Source organism: Macaca mulatta, chromosome X, assembly GCF_049350105.2.
Source record: "Macaca mulatta isolate MMU2019108-1 chromosome X, T2T-MMU8v2.0, whole genome shotgun sequence".
NCBI lineage: Eukaryota > Metazoa > Chordata > Mammalia > Primates > Cercopithecidae > Macaca > Macaca mulatta.
In genome coordinates, this window is record NC_133426.1 from 52926074 (window position 1) to 52951701 (window position 25628).

Consider the following 25628-nt stretch of genomic DNA (forward strand, 5'->3'; position numbering starts at 1 on the left):
AAATCTTGTTGTTTCTTTTTTCACTCAACATTCTGTCTTTGAGAGATCCAACCATGGATGCCGTTGCAGCCATGTTGCCGTATATAGATCTAATTCATTGTAGTGGTCCATCTTAAACATATATCACGTTTTTCTTATCCACTCCCCTGATGATGAATCCCTAGGTCTCCTCTCTGCTCCGCGACAAGGTTGCAATGGGCAGTTACCTACACCTCTCTTTAGGGATGCCTAATTTAGGGGAGAGAAAACTGAAGCTCAGAGAAGGGCAGTGATTTGGTTAAGGTTACAAAATGAGGGGCACACCCATGATGTGAATCCCAGCACCAAAGCCAGCCCTCCACCACCATGCCTCACAAAAGACCATCCATCTCTGGTTTAAAAAGAAAAATCTTAAAATACAGCATACACTGAGGAAAGGGAGAGGAAAGGATGGAAAGGGGGAGAAGAGACAGAAAGTGCTAGAAAATTCTAGCAAAAGAGCTGAATCACAATCATTTTTATGACGCAGAGGAAGTTACTTTTTTGTGTGTGTGATTATTATTTGTAGGGCCATTTTGCGGAGATGGAAAACGCCACGTCAAAATCTGGCCCCCAAACCAAACACCCTGGGTGTCTAAATTGCAGGCGCAGGCGGTAGGGCAGCCCGAGCCCCCGAGGAGCGACGGCAGAGTTCATCCAGGGGGCAAACGTGGGGGGTGGGGGAAGGGGCAGAAGTGGAAGGTGGGGGAAGAGGCAGAAGCGGTGGGGGGTTGAGGGAAGGGGCAGAAGCGGGGGATGGGGGCAAGGAAAGGGGCAGAAGCGGGGGTGGGAGTGAGTGAAGGGGCAGAAATGGGATAGGGGAAGGAGCAGAGCTGGAGGGAGGGAGGGTGAGGGAAGGGGCAGAAGCGGGGGGTGGGGGTTGAGAGAAAGGGCAGAAGTAGGGGGTGAGGGAAGGGACAGAGTTGGGGGATGGGGGGTCAGAAATAGGGAATGCGGGAAGGGGCAGAAGCGGGGGGTGAGGGAAGAGGCAGAAGCGGGGGCGGGGGGAAGGGGCCGAAGCGGGAGATGGGGGAAGGGGCAGAAATGGGGGGTGGGGGAAGGGGGAGAAACGGGGGTTGGAGGAGTGGAGGAAGGGGCAGAAGCAGGGATGGAAGAAGGGGCAGCAGTGGGGGATGGGAGAAGGAGCAGAAGCGGGGGTGGGGGAAGGGGCAGGAGCCGGGATGGGGGAAGGGGCAGAAGCGGGGGTGGTGGAAGGAGTTGAAGGAAATGGGGGAAGGGGCAGATTTTAAAAGTGCGTAGTTGCTGAGGGGAGGGGGGCGGGGGGAACGATAACGAGGCTCTCCCAATTTCATGTGAGCACATCCTGCTCAGCGCCTGCGTTTGTTTTTCGTCTCGTTTTTTGCTCTTCAGAACCACTGGTACTTTTCCCATTGGATAAAACGCTGAGAGGGTGAGGGAGAGGGGCTTCTTCCCCAGCTTTCCTCGCAGCCAATCGCCCTGCAGTTTCCCTCCCGTCGCTGGGGGAGTCAGCCCGTTGATTGGCGGGCCCGAGGGGAGCCAATCGGAAACTGATGATGTGTGGTGTTGGCAAGCAGATTGCGTGAGAGCGGGCAGGGGTCGCGGGAGCGCGAGCGCCGCCGCGGCGGCCGGCAGCCAATGGCCAGGCCGAGCGGATGCCTGCGTCAGGAGCGGGCGGGGCCTCGGCGATTGGCGCGGAGGGAGTAGAGCGGGCGCTGTGGGAGGGAACGCCAGAGCGAGGTGGTGAGGAGAGCTGGTTGCGTGAGTCTCCGCAGCTCCGCTTCCCGGTGCGACTAGCGGCAGCGACGCAGCTAAAAGCGAAGGGGCGAGTGCGAGTCCCTTGAGCTGTACGAGCGCGGTCGCCATGGACCGCCCAGATGAGGGGCCTCCGGCCAAGACCCGCCGCCTGAGCAGCTCCGAGTCTCCACAGCGCGACCCGCCCCCGCCGCCGCCGCCGCCGCCGCTCCTCCGACTGCCGCTGCCTCCACCCCAGCAGCGCCCGAGGCTCCAGGAGGAAACGGAGGCGGCACAGGTGCTGGCCGATATGAGGGGGGTGGGACTGGGCCCCGCGCTGCCCCCGCCGCCTCCCTATGTCATTCTCGAGGAGGGGGGGGTCCGCGCATACTTCACGCTCGGTGCTGAGTGTCCCGGCTGGGATTCTACCATCGAGTCGGGGTATGGGGAGGCGCCCCCGCCCACGGAGAGCCTAGAAGCACTCCCCACTCCTGAGGTCTCCGGGGGGAGCCTGGAAATCGATTTTGAGGTTGTGCAGCCCAGCAGTTTTGGTGGAGAGGGGGCCCTAGAAACCTGTAGCGCAGTGGGGTGGGGGCCCCAGAGATTAATTGACCCAAAGAGCAAGGAAGAGGCGATCATCATAGTGGAGGATGAGGATGAGGATGAGCAGGAGAGTATGAGGAGCAGCAGGAGGAGGCGGCGGCGGAGGAGGAGGAAGCAGAGGAAGGTGAAGAGGGAAAGCAGACAGAGAAATGCCGAGAGGATGGAGAGCATCCTGCAGGCACTGGAGGATATTCAGCTGGATCTGGAGGCGGTGAACATCAAGGCAGGCAAGGCCTTCCTGCGTCTCAAGCGCAAGTTCATCCAGATGCGAAGACCCTTCCTGGAGCGCAGAGACCTTATCATCCAGCATATCCCAGGCTTCTGGGTCAAAGCAGTATCCTTCTAATCGATACTCCATGGATCAGAAGCCCGTGACAAGAAAGGGGGAGGTGGGGGAGGGACAGAAAAGGTAAAGGGGGTGGAGGAGAGCCAGAGGTGGGCGTGAGCCCCCTATCGGAAGACGGATTAGACTGGGTGGAAGAGGGATGGAAGGAGGAGGGCAGAACAGCAGAGAAGCTGGACTGGAGATGATGAAGGGACGGGGAGGGGGGGACGCAGGGGACGGGGGGGGATACAGGGGGGTATAAAAACTGGACCACAGATGGGAAAGGGGGAAGAGAAGAAACATAGCATTAAAAAAAGGATCACAGATGATAAAAAGGAGGAGGGCGGTAAAGGGGCACACAGCAAAAAAATTGGACTAGAGATGGTGAAAGGAGGAGGGGAGGGGCACGTAGAAGATCAACTGACTCAGAGACCTTGAAGAGGGAGGGGAATGGCACACAGCAGAGAAACTACGCAGAAAGGGTGCCTGAGCCATACAGGGCTCTGTAAATCTAGATCTCTGCTTAAGATACTAGGAGACCCCAGTCCTGGCTGGAGTGCCTTGCATTGGAGGGAAACGGGCTAGAGAGGGGCTGGAGCCCCTGAAAGGTCAAGAGAGGGAGTGTCTAGGTATAGAGAAAAAGGAGTTAAATGAGGGAAAGGGGAGAGTAGATGGACACCTATACATACATGTAACAGGAACATAAATGTAACATTCTAATAGAATTATGTGGATACAGACCCTTAGCGCCCTCATACAAAACAGCACATGGTAAGAGGCCCTTAGCACCCAGGCATACAATGTCATTTAGACATAGGACCTCAGCTCCTAGACACAGTATTATGTGACCACAGGTCCTCAGCATGTAGACACATGGCATCACTTGACCACAAGCCATCAGAGCCATTCACACATCATGTAGACATGGACCTTCAACACCCATACATACAACATCATGTGACCACAGGCCCTCAGCAGTCAGATACAGCATCACTTGGACGTGGGCCTTCAGCCCCCAGACGTGCATTTTGTGAACACAAGCCTTCAGCACCCAGAGACATATACCACATGCACATAGATTTTCCATACCCTGCAGGGCCACCTAACATAGAGGTTTATCATGGGAATAAGTATGGGTTATGTCCCATGACTCACTTGCTTCATACATACAACATAAACACAGAAGGAATCCTCCTGCTCCAGCCTCTCTTACTGTGCCCTCCCTGGCCTTCCCTCCCTCCCTTTCACGGAATAGTCAATCCTTGACCTAAACTGCTCCACTCATCAGTTCCTCAACCACCCCAGAATTTCAATTTTGATCAACCGTCGTGATGAAGACATTTTCCGCTACTTGACCAATCTGCAGGTCAGGCCAGAGAGACATTTTTTAGTAGGATCGGGCAACAAATCTGGTTATTGGAGGTGAGGGGAGGTGGGTGGGAAGGGCCATGGTGTGTGGGGGGGGGAGACAGATTCCACCATCACCCCCACCTGGAGCAGGTACAGGATCTCAGACATATCTCCATGGGCTACAAAATGAAGCTGTACTTCCAAACAAACCCCTACTTTACAAACATGGTGATTGTCAAGGAGTTCCAGCGCAACCGCTCGGGTAAGAGGCAGTCCCAGAGTAAATTCATGTCCCCCCCAATCTGTCCTTGTTTTGTCCCATCTCCATAGCCTTCTTTGTCCCTAGGCCGGCTGGTGTCTCACTCAACTCCAATCCGCTGGCACCGGGGCCAGGAACCCCAGGCCCGCCGTCATGGGAACCAGGATGCGAGCCACAGCTTCTTCAGCTGGTTCTCAAACCATAGCCTCCCAGAGGCTGACAGGATTGCTGAGGTGGGGCCCTTCCTGGCATCACCAGAGAAGGCCTTGCTAGGCTTGTTCCTGGGTGCGTGGGGAATTAAGAGTAGGATCTGGAGCTTGTACTAATGGCTGTCTTATCTCTTCTCCCCTTTTTCAACAGATTATCAAGAATGATCTGTGGGTTAATCCTCTGCGCTACTACCTGAGAGAAAGGGGCTCCAGGATAAAGAGAAAGAAGCAAGAAATGAAGAAACGGTAATGAGGGGTTTGGTGGCTGAGAGGTGGTTTGTTGGGGATGGGGCAAAAACTAGTGTAACACAGGATTTATGGAGCCAAAGGGACCTTTGAGATAATCCCAGTGGAATATGTTTTACAAGTGGGAAATCATGTCCAGAAATGGCTTGAGGTTACACAGTCAGGGGCAGAAGTGGGACTTTACCCACCCTAGCCCCATCCCTGGGATCCCTTATAGCCTACTGCTTCCCCTAGTTACTCTCCACCTTTGAGTGCTATGGGTGGTACTCCTCCCACCAACCCCATACTCAGCTACAGCCTTTCCTACAGTAAAACCAGGGGCAGATGTGAGGTGGTGATCATGGAAGATGCCCCTGACTATTATGCAGTGGAAGACATTTTCAGCGAGATCTCAGACATTGATGAGACAATTCATGACATCAAGATCTCTGACTTCATGGAGACCACTGACTACTTCGAGACCACTGACAATGAGATAACTGACATCAATGAGAACATCTGCGACAGCGAGAGCCCTGACCATGATGAGGTCCGCAACGAGACCACTGATAACAACGAGAGTGCTGATGACAACGAAACCACTGACAACAATGAGAGTGCAGATGACAACAATGAGAACCCTGAAGACAACAACAAGAACGCTGATGACAACAAAGAGAACCCTGACAACAACAAGCACACTTACGGCAACAACTTCTTCAACGGCGGCTTCTGGGGCAGCCATGGCAACAACCAGGACAGCAGCGACAGTGACAATGAAGCAGATGAGGCCAGTGATGATGAAGATAATGATGGCAATGAAGGCGACAATGAGGGCAGTGATGATGATGGCAATGAAGGTGACAATGAAGGCAGCGATGATGACGACAGAGACATTGAGTACTATGAGAAAGTTATTGAAGATCCCTTTGACAGGGATCAGGATGACTACGAGGATGTGATAGAGATCATCTCAGACGAATCAGTGGAAGAAGAGGAGGGCATTGTGGAAGGTGAGCTAACCCCTGCCCCCAACCCTTGTCTTCCGTCTTCTTTTCTTTCAGAGCAAGCCTGGCCAAGGACAGGGTATCAAGGCATGAACACAATCTGCTTTCATGGAGGAAAGAAAAAGCATTCTGAGCAACTTTTTAAACAAAGGAAGTCCAGTGAACATTTAACTTAAAAATGTAACAAAACCCTAAAAAATCATTTTAGTTCCAGGTGATGGGTAGATGGTTGTAACATCGAAAGATGAAGAGTACACAGAGATAGGAGACAGTGGGTGGAAAACTAAAAAGGACACTTCACATCGAGGTGGGGGAGTGGCAAAACACAGTGCATTTCAGCACAGTCTGTACCCAGCCTTGGCCTTTGGCGAATTCCCAGGCTTGTGCTGGGAGCAGAGCATGAAGTGAACAGTGTGCTCTCTGAGCCCAGAAAAGGGTGCAGCCAGTTCTACCTCAAGAGTTGGGGGAGGGGGGCGGGGTAGAGCTAGAGGAAGAAGGTGACATCTGAATTGGAGGCTGCATTCACACTGAGGCGCATTATGGAGCATTCTCAGTGGAGTGGATCATGTGAACAAGGACTTGGAAGGGTGAAAATGCATGGTATGTTGGGCAGGGTTTCCAAAATTACGTCCTGAGGATCATTCACCAGATCCGAAAGCTGCTTCCCACAAAAGGTTTCAGTGGTCGTATATGTTGGACAAGTACTACATATAATAATGCCCTCTTGTAGAGTCACATTAGCACCTTAAAGGCTCTGAGAACAACATCAGAATTATAAAGATGCTGAGAAGTACTCAGATGGGAGGTGGAAGGGGCAGGAAAATCAACCACTCTTGGGTTTTTTTTTTTTGGCCATGGGGTCCCTGGCAAACTTCCATTGAGGGCAAGGCCAGGGCACTAAGGGAAGAGGTATTAAATGAATGTGGAGCCTCAATCTAGTGTTCAGGTAGGAGAGGGAAACGGATTCTCAGTTCTCTTCCCCTCCCACCTGATGGCATCTCTTCTCTCAGAGAAGGGGAGGCAGAGCTGTCTGCCCAGCCCTAAGGGTGGGAGTGGGGGTGGGGAATAGGGTTGAAGAACACAGACTGGGGCCTGTTTGGATCAGGACTGGGGGAAAGGAGCAAGGAAGCTGCCTGGAGATGAATAGGTTTATTCAGCTGAGGTCGGAGCTCAGGAAGAGACACACATCGATGAGTACAAGGGGGAGAAAAAGCTACTATCAGAGATGTATCAGTTTTGACTGGACGGAAGCAGGGAGCCCACACTGCCTACCTGCCTCCCTCCAACTCCCTCATTCTGTGGGCTTATGAATATACCCACACACACTTTTGGCTGTTTGTTCCAAGCAGAGGCACTCGGCAAGTTGTCCCAGGCCCTACAAGCCCTGGCTATGGGCTCTGTTCCCTTTTAGAGTGGCACCTATCTGCTCATCTAACTGCCTTCTTCCATTTCTCCTTCCTTCTCCCCTATGCAGGCATCGAGCAAGATGAAGACGTCTATCAGGAGGAAGGAAACTATGAGGGGGAAGGAAATGAAGATGTCTGGGAAGAAGGGGAAGATTCAGACGACTCTGACCTGGAGGATGTGCTTCAGGTCCCAAACGGTTGGGCCAACCCGGGGAAGAGGGGGAAAACCGGATAAGGGTCTTGCCCTTTTGGGGATTATCTCTCTGTATCCCCCACCCCCTATCCCATTTGCCCTCCTCCTCAGCTAGGGCCACGCGGCCCCACATTGCACTTCTGGGGGGTGACCGACTTCGTACACGGGTTTAAAGTTTATTTTTATGGTTTAGTCATTGCAGAGTTCTTATTTTGGGGGGAGGGAAAGGGGGCTAGTCCCCTTCTTTTGGCCCTCCGCCCCCGCAGGCTTCTGTGTGCTGCTAACTGTATTTATTGTGATGCCTTGGTCAGGGCCCCTCTACCCACTTTCTCCCAGTCAGTTGTGGTCCCAGCCCCTCTCCCTGTGCTGTGTGGAGTGGACACCCTGACCCCCGAAGCGGGGAGGGTCGCTGTGGCCTTCGTCACAGCCGCACAGTGCCCTTGTAGGCGCTGCTGCCACCCTCCTCTCCCAAGTTCTTTCTCCGTCCCTCTCCTCTTTGCGCCGCGCCGCTAGCCCGCCTCGGTGTCTATGCAAGGCCGCTTCGCCATTGCGGTATTCTTTGCGGTATTCTTGTCCCCCCTCCCCCAGAAGGCTTGCCTCTCCCCGTGGACCCTGTTAATCCCAATAAAATTCTGAGCAAGTTCAGAGTGCCCCTTCGAGTCTTTTGTTTCGCCTGGTGCCCCGGCCCCAGTGGTCAGTTTCCCCCAGGCCGACACGTAGCCGCCTGGCCTACGCAGTAGCCTGCAACATGTTAGTTGCGGGGGTTTGGTGGGTGGGGGGGCGAGCTCAGCCAGGCCGCAGAGGCGTTGCGTCAGACCAATGCGGATCATCCTGGCCAATGGCAGGGCGAAGCTGAGGAAGCCCCTCCTCCTCCTGGCGCCCGCAGCAGACCCAGCCAGGTAGCAAAGGGCTTCCCACGCCTTCCACTCTGGCGCATGCGCATAGAGAAATCCTGCGCCCTAGAACATCGATTTATCAGTGATTCATCTTTTAATTTATAGTGCGTCAAACCTTTCCTCGGGCCTAGAGTGAGCGGGGCCTAGGGGAGCCAAAGGAATTCATTTTCCTCATTCGCATTTAGTAAAAAAAAAACAAAAAACGACTTCGGTCCGGATATCACAACCCAATTATACAGGAGCGCTCTCTTGCCTTTGGGAGGGGGTGCAGAGTCCCTGGAGCTGGGCTTGGGGAAGACGGCAGGAGAAGATAGCTCAGGCAGAGAAGTATCCGTAGAGATAAAGGAAAAACAAAGGGAAATTAACTATGTAACTGTGCGAAGGGATGGAAACGTAGGGAGTTGGACATCTGAAAAACGGGCTTTATCTGGAAGACCTTGGAAAGGCTGAGTTATATTAAATTTAGATACATAAATTTTATCTCTGTGGGCGCCAGAAGTATTTCCCAGATTTGTTCTGGATCACAATAACTTTTATTCAGACATCCGAGTCGGTCTTTTATAACATATCTCCCGAACTTTCCATCCAACGCCTTTATTTTGCTGGAAGGCTTCAGAGATGGTTAGATTTGCGTTTTAGAGAATGCCCTCTGCTGGCTGCCAGGAGAACGGACTGGAAGAAAGGAGAGCAGTAAGGAAATAGACGCTAGACCTCAGGTGGGACTGGCAAGATGGGGGCGGATTTGAGAGGTTTTTAAAATAAACTTAATTTCAGAATAGTTTTAAATTTACAGATTTATTGTGAAGATAACAGAGAAGTCCCGTATGCCCCACAGCCAGTTTTCCTTAACAGTTTACATTAGTGTGATATATTCGTCGCAATTAATGAACCAATATCAGTACATTATTATTAACTAAAGTCCATACTTTATTCCAATTTCCTTAGGTTTAACTTAATGGCCTTTTTCTGTTCCAGGATTCCATCCAGACTAGCACACTACATTTAGTCATCTTGTCTCCTTAAGCTCCTCTTGGCTATGACACTCTCTCAGGCTTTCCTTGTTTTTGATGATCTGGAGTCATTTGAGGAGTACTGGTCAGGTATTTTATAGAATGTCCCTTAATCAGGATTTGTCTGATGTTTTCTCTCATGATTAAACTGAGGATATGAGTTTGGGGAAGGAAGACCACAGAAGTCAAATGTCATTCTCACTAGATCCTATCAAGGGCATGTACTATCAATATGATTTACCACTGTTGATGTTAACTTTGATCACCTGGCTGAGGTAGTGTCCGTCAGGTTTCTCCACTGTAAAGCTACTCCTCTTTCTCTTTTTCCATGCTGTACTCTTTGGAAAGAAGCCAAGTAAGTGCAGCCCGTGCTTAGGGAATGAGGAGTTATGCTCCATTTCTATGCTCCATTTCCTTGAGAGGGAAGTATGTACATAAATTAATTGGAATTATTCTGCAAGAGCAATTTGTCTGTTCTATGAGAGCTTTTAAGATGTTGGACTCGACAGGCTTTAGATATGGAAGGAGAGGGATTGAGAGGAGTCAAGATGACTGCCATGTTGGTGTGAGACCTTTGGCAAGGCCCCTTCCCTCTCTGGGCCTCCTCTGTGAGATGGTTGGAATACCAGATCCTTGACTTGTCTCTCCAATGATTCTGATAAATGTTTTGAGGGGGACAGGATGGAGGCTTTGATGTGCTGTCAGAGGTGGGTAGGGAGGACTGAGGCTCAGAAAATAGAATGTCTTGCCTAAAGTAACGCAATACCTCAAGGCCAGAGCTGAGAGTGCAGGATCCTAGAGAAAACAGACATCTACATGCAATATCTGGAGCCAACCCCAATGAGTATGTGGTGAAGAGGAGGGGAGGGGAAAGCAGCAGGGGCAAAGGCAATGGAGTAGGCCAGGAAGAGGTCGGCCTGCCAAAGGATCCCAGCTGATCAGAGCCAGAGTCACCAGCCTGGTTACTCTTGCCTCAGTCTGACTTACCTCACAACATGACTCTCCTTGTCCTCTCTAGAGGGCCACAGTTTTCTAACTTCTATAAACTGAGGCTTATCGTGCTGGGGGATCAGTCCAGGAGAAGCGACCTGCCTAAGATCTCAAGACAGAGTCTAGCCTTGAAGCCGGTCTCTGAAGTCTGGCCTTCATTGTGCTCTTCCCTGATTCTTCTCTGTCCCCCAAATCAAATCCCCAGCCCCTCATCCTGGCATTTCGGACTCTTCTTCACCCACCCTATTATAGGGCCTCTGGTCTTCATCTTCAGGGATGCTCTTAATAGTCAATCATAGGATTCTAATATAGTTGGCCAGGGTGCTCATGTCCTTGGCTGAGCCATGTGAGGACAGGATGTTCTTTGCCCAGAGTAACATCTTGTTCCCTGTGCCCTCACTCTTCAGTCTGGACCTCCGAAAGGGAGGGCTGTTCTAGGACTTTAAGGTCACATCTAGCTCCAAGATATTGTCTTCGCCGAAGGCCAGAGAAGACAGGCCCCATTGGCTGAGACCTTAAACAGAAACCAGGAGGATGAAGAGTCATGGGCCCAATGTGCCCTAGGGCCTGTTCCCATGTTGAAACTACTTGTCTTCATATGCTTCCTAGCTTGCCCTCACTCCTTTGCAGCAGAGGGCCCTGCTCCTGGGTGGGAGGTTCCTGGGATTTCCTGGGACCAGACCTTTAAAGTGCCACCTACTTCTGTGAGCAGAATCAGATTGGCAGGGACAAAACTAGATTCAAGAATGTCCCTCCTTCTTAGGTGACCCAAAGGGCCAGCACTGGCTCCCCCAATTGGGGGTGTGCAGGATGGTTGGGAAGGAATTCTATTATTCATTCAGTAAACACTTACAAGTACCTACTGTGTGCCTGAAGTACTGAACTGGGTGACAGGGATACAGCAGGGAAACAAGATAGAGCAAGTCTTTTTGTTGTTGTTGCCCAGCCTGGAGTGCAGTGGCACAATCTCTGCTCACTACAAGCTCTGCCTCCCGGATTCACGCCATTCTCCTGCCTCAGCCTCCCGAGTAGCTGGGACTACAGGCGCCCGCCACCACGCCTGGCTAATTTTTTGTATTTTTAGTAGAGACAGGGTTTCACCGTGTTAGCCAGGATGGTCTCGATCTCCTGACCTCGCGATCAGCCTGCCTCGGCCTCCCAAAGTGTTGGGATTACAGGCGTGAGCCACTGCGCCCAGGCTGATAGAGCAAGTCTTTTTCCTCCTGGAGCCTAGAGTTCAAGACAAATATTCTTAATATTTTTTGTGCCATGGACCCCTTTGGTAATCTAGTGAAGCCTATGGATCTTTTTCTTTTTCTTCTTTCTTTTTTTTTTTTTTTTAGATGGAGTCTCACTCTTGTCGCTCAGGCTGGAGTTCTATGGCATGATCTTGGCTCACTGCAACCTCCACCTCCTGGGTTCAAGCAATTCTCCTGCCTCAGCCTCCCGAGTAGCTGGGATTATAGGCGCCCGCCACCACCCCCAGCTAATTTTTGTATTTTTAGTAGAGACAGGATTTCACCATGTTGGCCAGGCTGGTCTGGAACTCCTGACCTTAGGTGATTCACCTGCCTCCGGCCTCCCAAAGTTCTGGGATTACAGGCCTGAGCCACTACGCCCCACTGGACCTTTTCTCAGAAAAAAAAACAAAAATCGCTTAAATTCATAAAATAAAATATCTAGAATTACAAAAGAAATTGATTACATTGAAATATAGTTATTAAAATATGGAAAAAGCAAATATGTGCTATAGTATAATCATATATGTACTCCCCATTAATCCATTAAATCATAAGATTTAATGGAGGGTCTAATGACTATCATGATTTCAAAATAATGATTGAAATTATATGATTTTCAAGAGATCGGCAACATCTATAATGTGATATGAAAATCTCTGATTTCTATTGGTGACAATCAGTACTGCTACTACTGCTGCTACTATGCCTAGTTACATTCTTTATTGAAAAATGCTAAATTTCAGTTAGAGGAGAGGGAAAATAAAGACGTAATTTTTTTTTTTTTTTTTTGAGACGGAGTTTCACCCTTATTGCCCAGGCTGGAGTGCAATGGTGCGATCTCGGCTCACCGCAACCTCCGCCTCCCAGGTTCAAGCGATTCTCCTGCCTCAGCCTCCCTAGTAGCTGGGATTACAGGCATGTGCCACCACGCCCAGCTAATTTTGTATTTTTAGTAGAGATGGGGTTTCTCCGTGTTGGTCAGGCTGGTCTCAAACTCCGACCTCAGGTGATCCGCCCGCCTCGGCCTCCCAAAGTGCTGGGATTACAGGCGTGAGCCATTGCGCCCGGCCATAAAGATGTAAATTTGTTTCCATCCAAATTCATGGGCTTCTCCAAACCCTGTCACCAGCCTCGATTAGAGGTCTGTAGAATACAAATTAAGAATTCTTGCAATTCGGAGGGTCCTTCCCATCTCTCCTTCCTTCTTAAACAACTTTCCTTTGGAAGACGAAAGCCTGGGTTTTATTCTGGGTCTTATTGCGCCGACTGCCGGCGGTCTACGGTGAGAAGCCGCAAAGACGGGACGGTGGTGGGGAGTGGTAGCGGGAAGAGGCCGGGCCGGAGCGCGCGAGGGGTGGGGCCTGGCTGTGTGACTTCAAGCCAGTCAGTTTGCCTCTCTGGGCCATAAATTCTGCCCGCCTGAACACTGGGAAAGAATTGGGAGGAGGCCGGGCGCGGTGGCTCAAGCCTGTAATCCCAGCACTTTGGGAGGCCGAGGCGGGCGGATCACAAGGTCAGGAGATCGAGACCACAGTGAAACCCCGTCTCTACTAAAAATACAAAAAATTAGCCGGGCGCGGTGGCGGGCGCCTGTAGTCCTAGCTACTCAGGAGGCTGAGGCAGGAGAATGGCGTGAACCCAGGAGGCGGAGCTTGCAGTGAGCCGAGATCGCGCCACTGCACTCCAGCCTGGGCAACAGCGTGAGACTCCGTCTCAAAAAAAAAAAAAAAAAAAAAAAAAAAGAATTGGGAGGAGAGAACTTAAATGTTTATGCCCCAGGCAACTGATTTATATATGTCCTCTCATTTAATCCTCACACATTGTGAGGAAAATTTTAAAACATCTTTCCATTACCAGATGGTTAAACTGAGGCTCCTAGCGAGGTCGTCACTTGACCAATGTCTCGGTAGGTATCAGGGACTGGTGGGTAACTCGCCACGTCCCCATAACCACCTCATCCTCCATGCATGGAATTAGGAACTCTGCTCACTTTGAGTGAGAGAAACCTGGCTTAGGAATCTCTGCAGGTGGGTGTGGAGCTGTGAGAAACTAGGGGCAGAATTGCGTCTCTTAGCAGAGCGGTGGCAGTGCAAGGTGGCTTATGGAGAGTAAAACGTCAAAGAAGCCAGGCAACTCGATTGTTCAATGACTTGGCGCCTGGCTGGGCTTCCGGCTTCGCGCCTGCGTATTGCCAATTAGCCCCCAGAAGCCCTGTCGAATAGACCAGCAAAGGACAATGACGAGCACTCCTTTCCTGGCCAATCCTATTAAAGGGTGGGCTTGGCTCCTTAACCAATCAAGGTCCCCCGAAGGGGCGGAGTTTTCTTCGGATTGGCTCTAAGCCTCGGGGGTAAAAATAAAGTGTTTCCATCCCCAGCCAATCCCTGGAAAGGCAGAAGGGCACTCCTCCAATGGGAGCCGGGGAGCCGTCTGTAGCGGCGTAGGCCCGTGCCCCTGCTCGCGCTGCAGCCCGTGGAAGGGTTGCGTCCAGTGTATCCTCCAGATCTTGCGGTAGTCCTCTCGTATCTGTGCGCGCGCGGGAGGGACAGCGGCGGCGACGGCCGGAGGTGTACGGTGAGAAGCCATAAAGACTGGGCTGTGGGGGGAGTGGCAGCGGGAAGAGGCCGGCCGGAGCTCGCCAGGGGTGGGGCCTGCGCGAGCTTTTACTTGGGCGGCCTCTCAATCCTAGGTCAGCGGGTTGCGGAGGATCGTGCGGGTAGCAAAGGGAGGCCGAGTGCGCCTGCGGCTCCCAGACGGCAAACGGGTGAGTACTCTGCGGAGCAGTCGGTGCCTGTTGCTGCCCTCCGTAGCCCCACTTCCCACCCTCAGTGTCTTTCGAAACGGTTCCATGCAGGTCTGCCGCTCACGTGATCATCTGCGTGCGTGTCTGTCTCTGCACCCCCTCTCCCATCTCTATCTCTTTCTGACTGTCCCACTTTTTAAGACGTAGTAGACATAAGATGCTGAATCCTGACCTGACCAGTTTAAACTAGCTATGAGACCTTGAGCTGTCTCCTTCACCAACCTGGGCCTCAGTTTCCTCATCTGTCAATTGGGGGTCTGATAATCTGTACCTGAGACAATTGCATGTGCGTTACTTTGCCCTGCACCCAGTCTTTAGAAAATTTTCAATAAATAATGACTATCTTGATTGAAAAGAATATTGTCTCTCTTGGTTTCTGTCTTTTCTCTGTCTCAGACCCTTCCTCCATTGGATCTTTCTGAATGCTTCTGCCTTTCTGTTACTGTTTTTCCTCTTTTTACCCGTCTCTTTCTCAACCCTAAGAGGTTAGAGGTGCATAGTTCATAGCAATTGGTTTACCCCCGAGGACATGAGCTTAGCCTGGGGCTCCGACCTGTTTTGTGGGTTAAAAAATGGAACCTGGCTTTGGGTTGCTTCTGGTCTCATTGAAGAGAGAACTATTTGCTCCCCAGCCTACTCTGTTAAACAAGTAGAGACACCCAAAGTGGGGAGCAACTTAGATTAAAAACCACTTTTTAATAACCCCTTATCCTATATGTTAGTCACCAGAAGAAGCCCACAGATCTCCTGGTTACATCTCCATACAGCCCTGGACATCCTATTTTCTATTTTCATCCTGAAATCCTTTGACCAGGCCTTAAGGAACTCACCTTCAGTTATCAGCAAAATTCCCTCCATTCTCATCCTGGCTTCTGAATACTCCCTTTATTTTCTTGCCATGCTTTGGTCGTTCTCATACTTGTTGGACCCAACATTGCTTTTTTTTAAATAAGGTATATTTTGAAATGCTTCACTTTTCTAAAATGAAATGGATAGAAAATAGAATCTGTCTACACACATAATTCCCTGAAAACCAATATAATGCCTTAATTGTAATATAGAGAGTAGTAAAGGAAGAGTAATGTATATTACATTATACATATATATGCAAAGACTGGGATATGACTCCACTAGAAGACATAATGAAATGGTCTTACACTTAATGATAGTGACAGCTACGAGTGTGTTGATGGGTGATTCAGAAGCCACAGGTAGGCCGGGCGCGGTGGCTCAAGCCTGTAATCCCAGCACTTTGGGAGGCCGAGACGGGTGGATCACGAGGTCAGGAGATCGAGACCATCCTGGCGAACACCGTGAAACCCCGTCTCAACTAAAAAATACAAAAAACTAGCCGGGCGAGGTGGTGGGCGCCTGTAGTCCCAGCTACTCGGGAGGCTGAGGCAGGAGAATGGCGCAAACCTGGGAGGCGGAGCTTGCAGTGAGCTGAGATCCGGCCACTGCACTCCAGCCCGGGCTACAGAGCGAGACTCCGCCTCAAAAAAAAAAAAAAAAAAAAAAAAAAAAAAAAAAAAAAAAAAGAAGCCACAGGTAGAGTGATACAGTTTTCCTAAACAATTAACAGTTCTTCACAAAGTTCTAAACAAAATAATGTGGAATAGTTTCTTAGTTTATATGGTTGTTAAATTTCTGGAAAAATCAATATATATGCATATCCATGATCAGACCCTCTTAATCTCCCTGACCTTATCTCCCACCGCTCTCCCTGCCTTGCTCACTCTATCCACCCATGCTGGCCACCTTACTATTACTTGAACACCTTACGCATACTTCCACCTCAGGGGTTTTGCATTCCGTGTATCAGGAATGCTTTTTCCTCAAATACCCACGAGACTGAGGCCCTTGCTTCCTTCAGGCCTCTACTCAGCTGTCACTTTCTCAGAGGGCCCCCCGACCATCCTGTTTAAAATTGCAGCTCTCCCCTAATATGCCCCTGCTCTGTCTGTTACATGGTATTCTACACCTTTTTCACAGTGCAGCATTAACTGCTTAGTATGTTTGCTGTTTTTTGTCTGACTCTCCCACTCAGTTATAAGCTCCAGAAGGGCAGGGATTTTTGTCTTTTTTGTTCTATGATATATTCCTATTACCTAAAATAGTGCTTGACACCTAGTAGACTTTCTCAATGAATGTTTGTTGAATGAATAAAAGAACAAATGAACAGATTTTTCACCTACATGACTGGTGAGATATTCTAAAGTTGTATGGGATGTGGTATGATTCTTCGTGGTGTGGAGCTGTCCTGTACACTGCAGAGGGCTGAGCATCCCTGGTCCATAGCCGGGGTTGTCACTGATGATCTCCAATTATTGTCACAGTCAAAAATGCCCCCAAACAGGGCCGGGTGTGATGGCTCACGCCTGTAATCCCAGCACTTTGGGAAGCCAAGATGGGCAGATCACTTGAGTCCAGGAGTTCGAGACCAGCCTGGCCAACATGATGAAACTCCGTCTCTACAAAAAATACAGAAATTAGCCAGGTGTTGTGGTGCACACCTGTAGTCCCAGCTACTCGGGAGGCTGAGATGGGAGGATTGCTTGAGCCCAGAAGGCGGAGGTTACAGTGGGCCAGGATTGCACCACTGCACTCCAGCCTGGGTGACAGCAAGACCCTGTCTCAAAAAAAACAACAACAACAAAAAACAATAAAAAATGGGTCGGGCACATGGCTCAAACAATAAAAAATGGGTCGGGCACTGTGGCTCACACCTGTAATCCCAGCACTTTGGGAGGCCGAGGTGGGTGGATCACCTGAGGTCAGGAGTTCGAGACTGGCCTGGCGAACATGGTAAAACCCCATCTCTACTAATAATACAAAAATTAGCCAGGCTGACGTGATGGCGCATGCCTGTAATCCCAGCTCCTGGGAAGACTGAGGCAGGAGAATAGCTTGAACCCAGGAGGTGGAGGTTGCAGTGAGCCAGCCTGGGCAACAAGAGTGAAACTTCGTCTCAAGAAAAAGAAAAAAAGAAAGAATGAATGTCCCAAAACACCCTTTAATTGTCCAGCCCCCACCTTTCAGTGAGAACCACTGCTTAAGTAACAGCCTGGCTTTCCCCTGAACACTCTCTCCTCCCGGCAGCCCTCTCATACCCCTCTTACTGGGAGACTGGGTGGTGAGGGTGAGGGTGGGTGTGCTTGCTCCTAGTTACCCTTTCCAGACATTCTCCCTCCTTAAACAACTCTTTTTTCATTTAAGTTTTTTTTTTTTAGACGGAATCTGACTCTGTCACTCAGGCTAGAGTGCAATGGCACAATCTTGGCTCACTGCAGCCTCCGCCTCCTGGGTTCAAGTGATTCTCCTGCCTCAGCCTCCCAAGTAGCTAGGACTACAGGCATGCACCACCACGCCTGGCTAATTTTTGTAGTTTTAGTAGAGACAGGGTTTCACCATGTTGGCCAGGCTGGTCTTGAACTCCTAACCTCAAGTGGTCCACCCACCTCGGCTTCCCAAAGTGCTGGGATTACAGGTGTGAGCCACCGGGCCCGACCAAGAATTCTTAAACCTAAAATAATTTCAAACTTAAAAAGCTTCAAAAATTTTACAAGAATTCTCATATATTCTTCACTTAGATTCCCCACATGTTAAGAAATTATATAATTACAGCCTGGGCGCGGTGGCTTACGCCTGTAATCCCAGCACTTTGGGAGGCCGAGGTGGGTGGATCACCTGAGGTCGGGAGTTTGAGACCAGCCTGGGCAACACAGTGAAACCCCGTCTCTACTAAAAATACAAAAATTAGTAGGGTGTGGTGGCGCACGCCTGTAGTCCCAGCTACTTGGGAGGCTGAGGCAGGAGAATTGCTTGAACACAGGAGGCGGAGGTTGCAGTGAGCCGATATCATACCACCGCACTCCATCCTGGGTGAGTTGCAGTGAGCCAAGATCGTACCACTGCACTCCATCCTGGGTGACAGAGCGAGACTCTCTCAAAAAAAAAAAGAAAAGAAAAGAAATTATATAATTACAGTTTAACTATCAAAACTAGAAAATTAACATTGGTACATACAGGCATATCACAGGTTCAGTTCCAGACCAACACAATAAAGCAAGTCAGATGAAGTTTTTGGTTTCCCAGTGCATATAAAAGTTGTGTTTACACTGTACCATAGTCTATTAAGTGTACAATAGCATTGTATCAAAAAAAGTATTTACCTTAATTTAAAAATACTATATTGCTAAAAAATGCTAAAGATCATCCCAACTTTCAGCAAGTTGTAATTTTTTGCTGGTGGAGGGTCTTACCTCGATGTTCATGGTTGCTGACTGAGCAGGGTGGTGGTTGCTGGTTGGGGTGGCTGTGGCAAATTCTTAAAATAAGATATCAATGAAGTTTGGCACGTTGACTCTTCCTTTCACAAAAGGTTTCTCTGTAGCGTGTGATGCTGTTTAATAGCATTTTACCCGCAGTAGAACGTCTTTCAAAACTGGAGTCAGTTCTCTCAAACCCTGCTACTACTTCGTTAACTAAGTTTATGTAAAATATTCTAAATCCTTTGTTGTCATTTCCACAGTGTTCACAGCATCTTCACCAGGAGTAGATTCCATCCCAGGAAATCACTATTTTGCTCATCCATAAGAAGCAACTCCTCATCCACTAACTTTTTTCTTTTTTTTTTCTGAGACAGGATCTTGCTCTGTCACCCAGGCCAGAGTGTAGTGGTGCGATCACAGCTCACTGCAGCCTCGACCTCCCAGGCTCAAGTAATCCTCCCACCTCAGCCTCCCAGGTAGTTAGTTGGGACTATAGGTTCATGCCACCACGCCCAGCCAGTTTTTGAAATTTTGCAAAGGTGGGGTCTTGTTGTGTTGTCCAGGCTAGTCTCGAACTCCTGGCCTCAAGCAGTCCTCCTGCCTCAGCCTCCAGAGTAGTGGGGACCACAGGTATGTGCCACCATGCCCAGCTATTTATTTTTTTTTAATTTTTGTGGAGACAGGGTCTCACTTTGTTTCCCAGGCTCCATTAAAGTTTCATCATGGTCCTGGCGCGGTGGCTCATACCTGTAATCCCAGCACTTTGGGAGGCCAAGTCTGGTGAATTGCCTGAGGTCAGGAGTTTGAGACCAGCCTGGCCAGCACGGTGAAACCTTGTCTCTACTAAATATACAAAAAAATTAGCCAGGCATGGTGGCGGGCACCTGTAGTCCCAGCTCTTCAGGAGACTGAGGCAGGAGAATCCCTTGAACCTGAGAGGCGGAGGTTGCAGTGAGCTGAGGTTGCGCCACTGCACTCCAGCCTGGGCAACAGAGCGAGACTCCATCTCAAAAAAAAAAGTTTGATCATTAGATGGCAGCAATTCAGTCATTTCTTCAGCCTCCACTTCTAATTCTGATTCTCTTGTTATTTCTACCATCTCTGCAGTTGCTTCCTCTACTGAAGTCTTGAAACCCCTGAAAGTCATCCCTGAGGGTTGGAGTTAACTTCTTCTACACTCCTGTTAATGTTGATATTTTGGCCTCCTCCCATGAATCACAAATGTTCTTAATGGCATCTAGAATGGTGAGTCCTTTCCAAAAGATTTTCAATTTACTTTTCCTGGATCCATCAGAGGAATCACTGTCTATCTATGGCAGCTATAGACTTATGAAATGTATTTCCTAAATAATAAGACCTGAAAGTCAATATTACTCCTTGATCCATGGGCTGCAGAATGGATGTTGTGTTAGCAGGCATGAAAACAGCATGAATCTCCTTGTACATCTCCATCAGAGCTCTTAGGTGATCAGGTACATTTTTCAATGAGCAGTAATATTTTGAATGGAATCTTTTTATCTGAGTAGCAGGTCTCAACAGTAGATTTAAAATATTTAATAAACTAGGCTATAAACAGATTTGCTATCATCCAGGCTTTGTTGCTCTGTTTATAGAGCACAGAGTATATTTAGCATAGTTCTTAAGGATCCTAGGATTTTCAGAATGGTAAAATGAACACTGGCTTCAAGTTAAAAGTCACCAGTTTTGTGAGCCTCTAACAAGAGAGTCATCCTGTCTTTTGATGCTTTGAAGCCAGGTATTGACTTCTTTCTAGCTATAAAAGTACTAGATGGCATATTCTCCCCGTATAAGACTGTTTCAGCTACACTGAAAATCTGTTGGCCAGGTGCAATGGCTCGCGCCTGTAATCCCAGCACTTTGGGAGGCTGAGACGGGCGGATCACCTGAGGTTGGCAGTTCGGGACTAGCCTAACCAACATGGAGAAACCCCGCCTCTACTAAAAATACAAAATTAGCTGGGCATAGTGGCGCATGCCTATAACCCCAGCTACTCGAGAGGCTGAGGCAGGAGAATCACTTGAACCCAGGAGGCAGAGGTTGCGGTGAGCTGAGATCATGCCATTGCACTCCAGCCTGGGTGACAGAGCAAGACTCCGTCTCAAAAAAAAAAAGAAAAGAAAGAAAAGGAAAATCTGTTGACCGGGTATGGTGGCTCACGCCTGTAATTCCAGCGCTTTGGGACGCAAAGGTGGGCGGATCATGAGGTCAGGAGTTCAAGACCAGCCTGGCCAACATAGTGAAACCCCGTCTCTACTAAAAATACAAAAATTAGCCAGGTGTGGTGGCGGGCACCTGTAATCCCAGCTACTCGAGAGGCTGAGGCAGGAGAATCAGTTGAAACCCAAAGGCAGAGACTGCAGTGAGCCGAGATCGCGCCACTGCATTCCAGCCTGGGCAACAAGAGCGAAACTCTGTCTCAAAAAAAAAGCAAAAGAAAATCTGTTGTTCACCAACTATCTTAGGTAGATTTTTCTAGATAACTTCCTGCAGCTTCTGCATCAGCACTTGCAGCTTCACCTTGCACTTTTATGTTACGGAGATGGCTTCTCTCCTTAAACCTCATGAACTGACTTTTGCTAGCTTCCAACTTTTCTTCCATAGTTTCCTCACCTTTCTCAGCCTTCATAGAATTGAAAAGAGTTAGGGCCTTGCTCTGAATTAGGCTTTGGCTTAAGGAAATGTTGTGGCTGATTTGATTGTCTAGCCAGACCACCCAAACTTTCTCAATATCCATAATAACATGGTTTCACTGTCTTATCACTCATGTGTTCACTGGAGTAGCACTTTTTATTTCCTTCAAAAACTTCTCCTTTGCATTCACAACTTGGCTAACTGTTCAGCACAAGAAGCCTAGACTTCGGCCTTTCTCAGCTTTCAACATGCCTTCCTCACAAAGCTTAATTATTTCTAGCCTTTGATTTAAAGTGAGAGCTATTGAAGGCTGGGCGCAATGGCTCACGGCTGTAATCCCAGCACTTTGGGAGGCTGAGGCGGGAGGATTGTGTGAGCTGAGGAGTTCGAGACCAGCCTGGGCAACATGGCAAGACACTGTCTCTAAAAAAATAAAAAATAAAGTGAGAGACGTTGAGACACTTCCTTTCACTTGAATACTTAGAAGGCATTGTGGGGTTATTAATTGACCTAATTTCAATATTGTTGTGTCTCAGACAGGGAGGTCTGAGGAGAGGGAGAGAGATGGAGGAATAGCCAGTCATTGGAGCAGCCAGGACATACGTATTTGTCAGTTCAGGTTGCCATCTTACATGGGTACAGTTCATGGTACCCTAAAACACTTACAAATAGTTACACCAAAGATCACTGATCTAGGCAGGGTGCAGTAGCTCACGCCTGTAATCCCAGCACTTTGGGAGGCCAAGGCAAGTGGATTGCTTGACCTCAGGAGTTGAAGACCAGCGTAGGCAAGATGGTGAAACTCCATCTCTACAAAAGATACAAAAATTAAGCTGGGCCCCATGGCGTGTGCCGCTAGTCCCAGCTACTCAGGGAGGCTGAAGCAGGAGAATCGCTTGAGCCCAGGAGGCAAAGGCTGCAGTGAACTGAGATAACACCACTGCACTCCAGCCTGGGTGACAGGAGTGAAACCCTGTCTCAAAAAAAAAAAAAAAAAAAAAAAAAAAAAAAAATCACTGATCACAGATCACCATAACAGATAAAAGAAAAGATTTGAAATGTGAAAATCACCAAAATGTAAGACAGAGACACTAAGTGAGCACATGCTGTTGGAAAAATGGCATTAATAGATTTACTCAATACAACTTTGCCACAAACCTTCAATTAGTAAACCACACAGTATCTGTGAAGTGCAATAAAGTGCAGCACAATAAAATGAGGTATTGCCTGTACTCTTAACGAAACTACAGAGTTTCTTTAGATTACATCAGTTTTTCACTAGTGCCACTTTTCAAGGATTCAGTTCAGGCTCCCACATTACCTTTAGTTATCATGCCTCCTTAGGCTCTTCCAATATGGAACAGTTCTTGAGTCTTTGTCTTTTATGATTTTGATCATTTGGAAGACTCCTGGACAGTTATTTCATAGAATTGGGGTTTGTTTCTAGTTTCACTGTGATTATATTCAAGTTATGTAATTCTGGTGAGAATACCGCAGAAGAGAAGTTATGTCTTCAGTGCTTCCTATCAGGAGGCATGTGATGTCATTTTGTCCTGATACTGGTTTTGTTCACTTTGAGTCCTTGTTTAAGGTGTTTAAGGTGGTGTCTGTCAGGTTTTTCCACTATAGTTCCCCTTTTTTCCTTCATAATTAATAAGTGATTTAATATGTTGGGATTATATAAATATCAACAACCCTGTTGTAAATCTCATATCATCAGAATATACCATCAACTACCACTTTGTATCATCATATACAGACATACACACATATCTGCCCCTGTCATTACCATTTCTAGATGAGTTTAGCTAAGATCTCACTGTCATTCTCTTTAACACTGGTCCAATACTAATTCTTGGTGACTTTAATATCTTTGTAGCTGATCCTTCTAATATTTTCATCTGTTAGTTCTGTGATTTGCCACCCTACAATGATCCTGCCTTTTAACCCCACCTCAGCTACCTACTCCAATAGTCTGACCCTTGTTTTTTCTTTGAGATGGAGTCACCAGGCTGGAGTGCAGTAGTGCGATCTCAGCTCACTGCAGCCTCCGCCTCCTGGGTTCAAGTGATTTTCCTGCCTCAGCCTCCAGAGTAGCTGAGATTACAGGTGCCTGCCACCACGGTCAGCTAAATTTTGTGAGACGGCATTTCACCATGTTGGCCAGGCTGGTCTCGAACTCCTGACCTCAAGTGATCTACCCGCCTGGGCCTCCCAAAGTGCTGGGATTACAGGTGTGACCCACTGCGCCAAGCCTGACCCTTGTTCTTGTCAGTACCTGTGACTGCATTGTTTCCATATGCTCAGTTTCAGGCATCCTCTTCTCTAGCCAGTGCCTCCTATTTTTCTAGCTCACACCTACTAGTACTCCAACTCCAGCAATCCCTCAATCCCACTGGCACTGAACACTTTCACTCCCCTTCACTTCCTCCATGCTCCCATGTCCCTCCTTTAATCAGCTTAGATTCCATGGCCCACCGTTACAGTCATTCCTGGGTGGACAGTCTCACTTCCCTCCACCTTCTGTCACTTCAGCGTACTTACCATCCACTTTACCAGGCACAGCCTCAGCCCTGGTTAAATCCAGCTCTCTACCTGCTCCATTGCATTTCCTCTCCTACCCTCCTAGATGATGATTGTTTTGTACCTTCTCTGCTGAAATCCTCAACATTTCCTTTCCTGTCCTTACACTCAGGCTTCCTACTTGACTGAAAACATGAAAACCATTGGAATAAAACATCTGCATATTCCCACCACTACATCCAACTACCACATAGCATCTGTATCCACATACTCTGCCTTCTCTCTGTTCTGGATAAGGTGCTCCTACTGTCATCAAAATCCAGTCTCTCCACTTTGGCACTCAGTCCCATCCTCTCTCACCTACTTGAGGGCATGGTTCCTCCAGTTTTCCCCTTTCTCTACAAGATCATTCTCATTAGCACCCAGACATTCTATTACTTCATCCATCTTTTCGTTGCAACTTCATTGAGATACATGTCACATACCATCTAATTCACCTTTTATTTATTTATTTTTGAGACAGGATCTTACTATATTGCCCAGGCTGGACTTGAACTCCTGGGCTCATGTGATCCTCTGGCCTCAACCTCCAGAGTAAAATTCACCCTTTTAAAGGGTACTGTTAAAATAATAATAAATAATATTATAAATAAATAAAAGTATACCATTCAGTAGTTTTATTTATTTATTTTTATTTTTTGAGACAGACTCTCGCTCTGTCACCCAAGCTGGAGTGCAGTGGTACAATCTCAGCTCACTGCAGCTTCTGTTTGCTGGGTTCAAGTGATTTTCCTGCCTCAGCCTCCCAAGTAACTGGGATTACAGGTGCACACCACTATGCCTGGCTAATTTTTGTATTTTTAGTAGAGACGGGGTTTTACCATGTTGGCCAGAGTGGTCTCAAACTCCTGACCTCAAGTGATCTACCCGCCTCAACCTCCCAATCGTGATCAATTTTAGAACATTTTCAACCCCGCACCCCCACCAAAGACGCTTCATACTCTTTAGCAGGCACTTCCCATTAGTCTTCTCCCCAGTCCTAGCCACCTACTGTCTAGAGATTTGTCTCTTCTAGATATTCCATATAAATGAGATCATACAAGATACTGGTCTTGATGGCTGGCTTCTTTTGCTTAGCATAATGTTTTGAGGTCCATCCATGCTGTTGCATGTATCATTCCTTCCTATTGTCATAATATTCTGTTGTATGGATCTACCTCCACTCCCCAGTTGGTCAGTTCAGTTGCTTTCATGTTGGCTAATATGACTAATGTTTCTCTGAATGTGGAGTGGAATTACTGTCATATGGTGGCTCTATGTTTAACTTTTTTTTTTCTTTTTGAGACAAGGTCTCACTCTGTCGCCCAGATTGGAATACAGTGTCCCAATCTTGGCTCGCTGCAACCTCTGCCTCCTGGGCTCAAGTGGTCCTCCCACTTCAGCCTCCTGAGTGGCTGGGACCATGGGCACATGCCACCACACGTGGCTAATTTTTGTATTTTTTGTAGCGATGGGGTTTTGCCACATTGCCCAGGCTGGTCTTGAACTCCTGGGCTCAAATGATCTGCCTTCCTCGGCCTCCCAAAGTGCTGGGATTATAGGTATGAGCCGTGGTGCCCCGCCTTATGTTTAACTTTTTGAGGAGCTATCAAACTGTTTGCACAAGTGGCTATGCCATTTTACAGTCCTATCAGCAATGTATGAAGGTTCTAACTTCTCCATATCCTCATCAGCACTTTTCGTTTGTCTTTTTTATTATAGCCATCCTAGTGGGTATGAAAGTGGTGTCTCATTATAGGTTTGATTTTCATTTCCCTAATAACTCATGATACTGAATGTCCTTTTATATGCTTGTATATCTTTGGAGAAATGTCTGTTCAAATTCTTAGCCTATTTTTAATTGGATTATGTGTCTTTTTATTATTGAGTTGCAG

The 25628-nt window shown here is 48.3% G+C and overlaps 2 protein-coding genes across 2 annotated transcripts in view; both read left to right on the top strand.

Annotated features, from left to right (window-relative positions):
- The first annotated feature begins 1729 nt into the window (after positions 1-1729).
- On the top strand, positions 1730-7953 carry TSPYL2 (TSPY like 2). The gene is made up of 7 exons (XM_015127442.3): positions 1730-2668; positions 3948-4025; positions 4160-4271; positions 4356-4501; positions 4629-4723; positions 5033-5715; positions 7184-7953. The coding sequence occupies exons 1-7, from the start codon at positions 1862-1864 to the stop codon at positions 7348-7350; spliced, it is 2088 nt and encodes a 695-aa protein (XP_014982928.1). The 5' UTR covers positions 1730-1861; the 3' UTR covers positions 7351-7953.
- Positions 7954-8846: 893 nt separating this feature from the next.
- Positions 8847-25628, top strand: part of LOC106995211 (uncharacterized) — an 85861-nt gene continuing 69079 nt past the window's right edge. Inside the window, exons 1-5 of the mRNA XM_077988405.1 lie at positions 8847-8894; positions 13882-14019; positions 14135-14209; positions 18894-18995; positions 19627-19764. Of these exons, the coding sequence (XP_077844531.1) occupies positions 8847-8894; positions 13882-14019; positions 14135-14209; positions 18894-18995; positions 19627-19650 (387 nt within the window). The 3' untranslated portion in view covers positions 19651-19764. The remainder of the gene's footprint in view (positions 8895-13881; positions 14020-14134; positions 14210-18893; positions 18996-19626; positions 19765-25628) is intronic.

Coding starts and splice junctions, on each gene's coding strand:
- TSPYL2 (XM_015127442.3), top strand. CDS start 1,862: ATGGACCGCCCAGATGAGGGGCCTCCGGCCAAGACCCGCCGCCTGAGC. Junction 2,669..3,947: donor CAGGCTTCTGGGTCAAAGCA/GTATCCTTCTAA, acceptor TCCACTCATCAG/TTCCTCAACCACCCCAGAAT. Junction 4,272..4,355: donor GTTCCAGCGCAACCGCTCGG/GTAAGAGGCAGT, acceptor CTTTGTCCCTAG/GCCGGCTGGTGTCTCACTCA.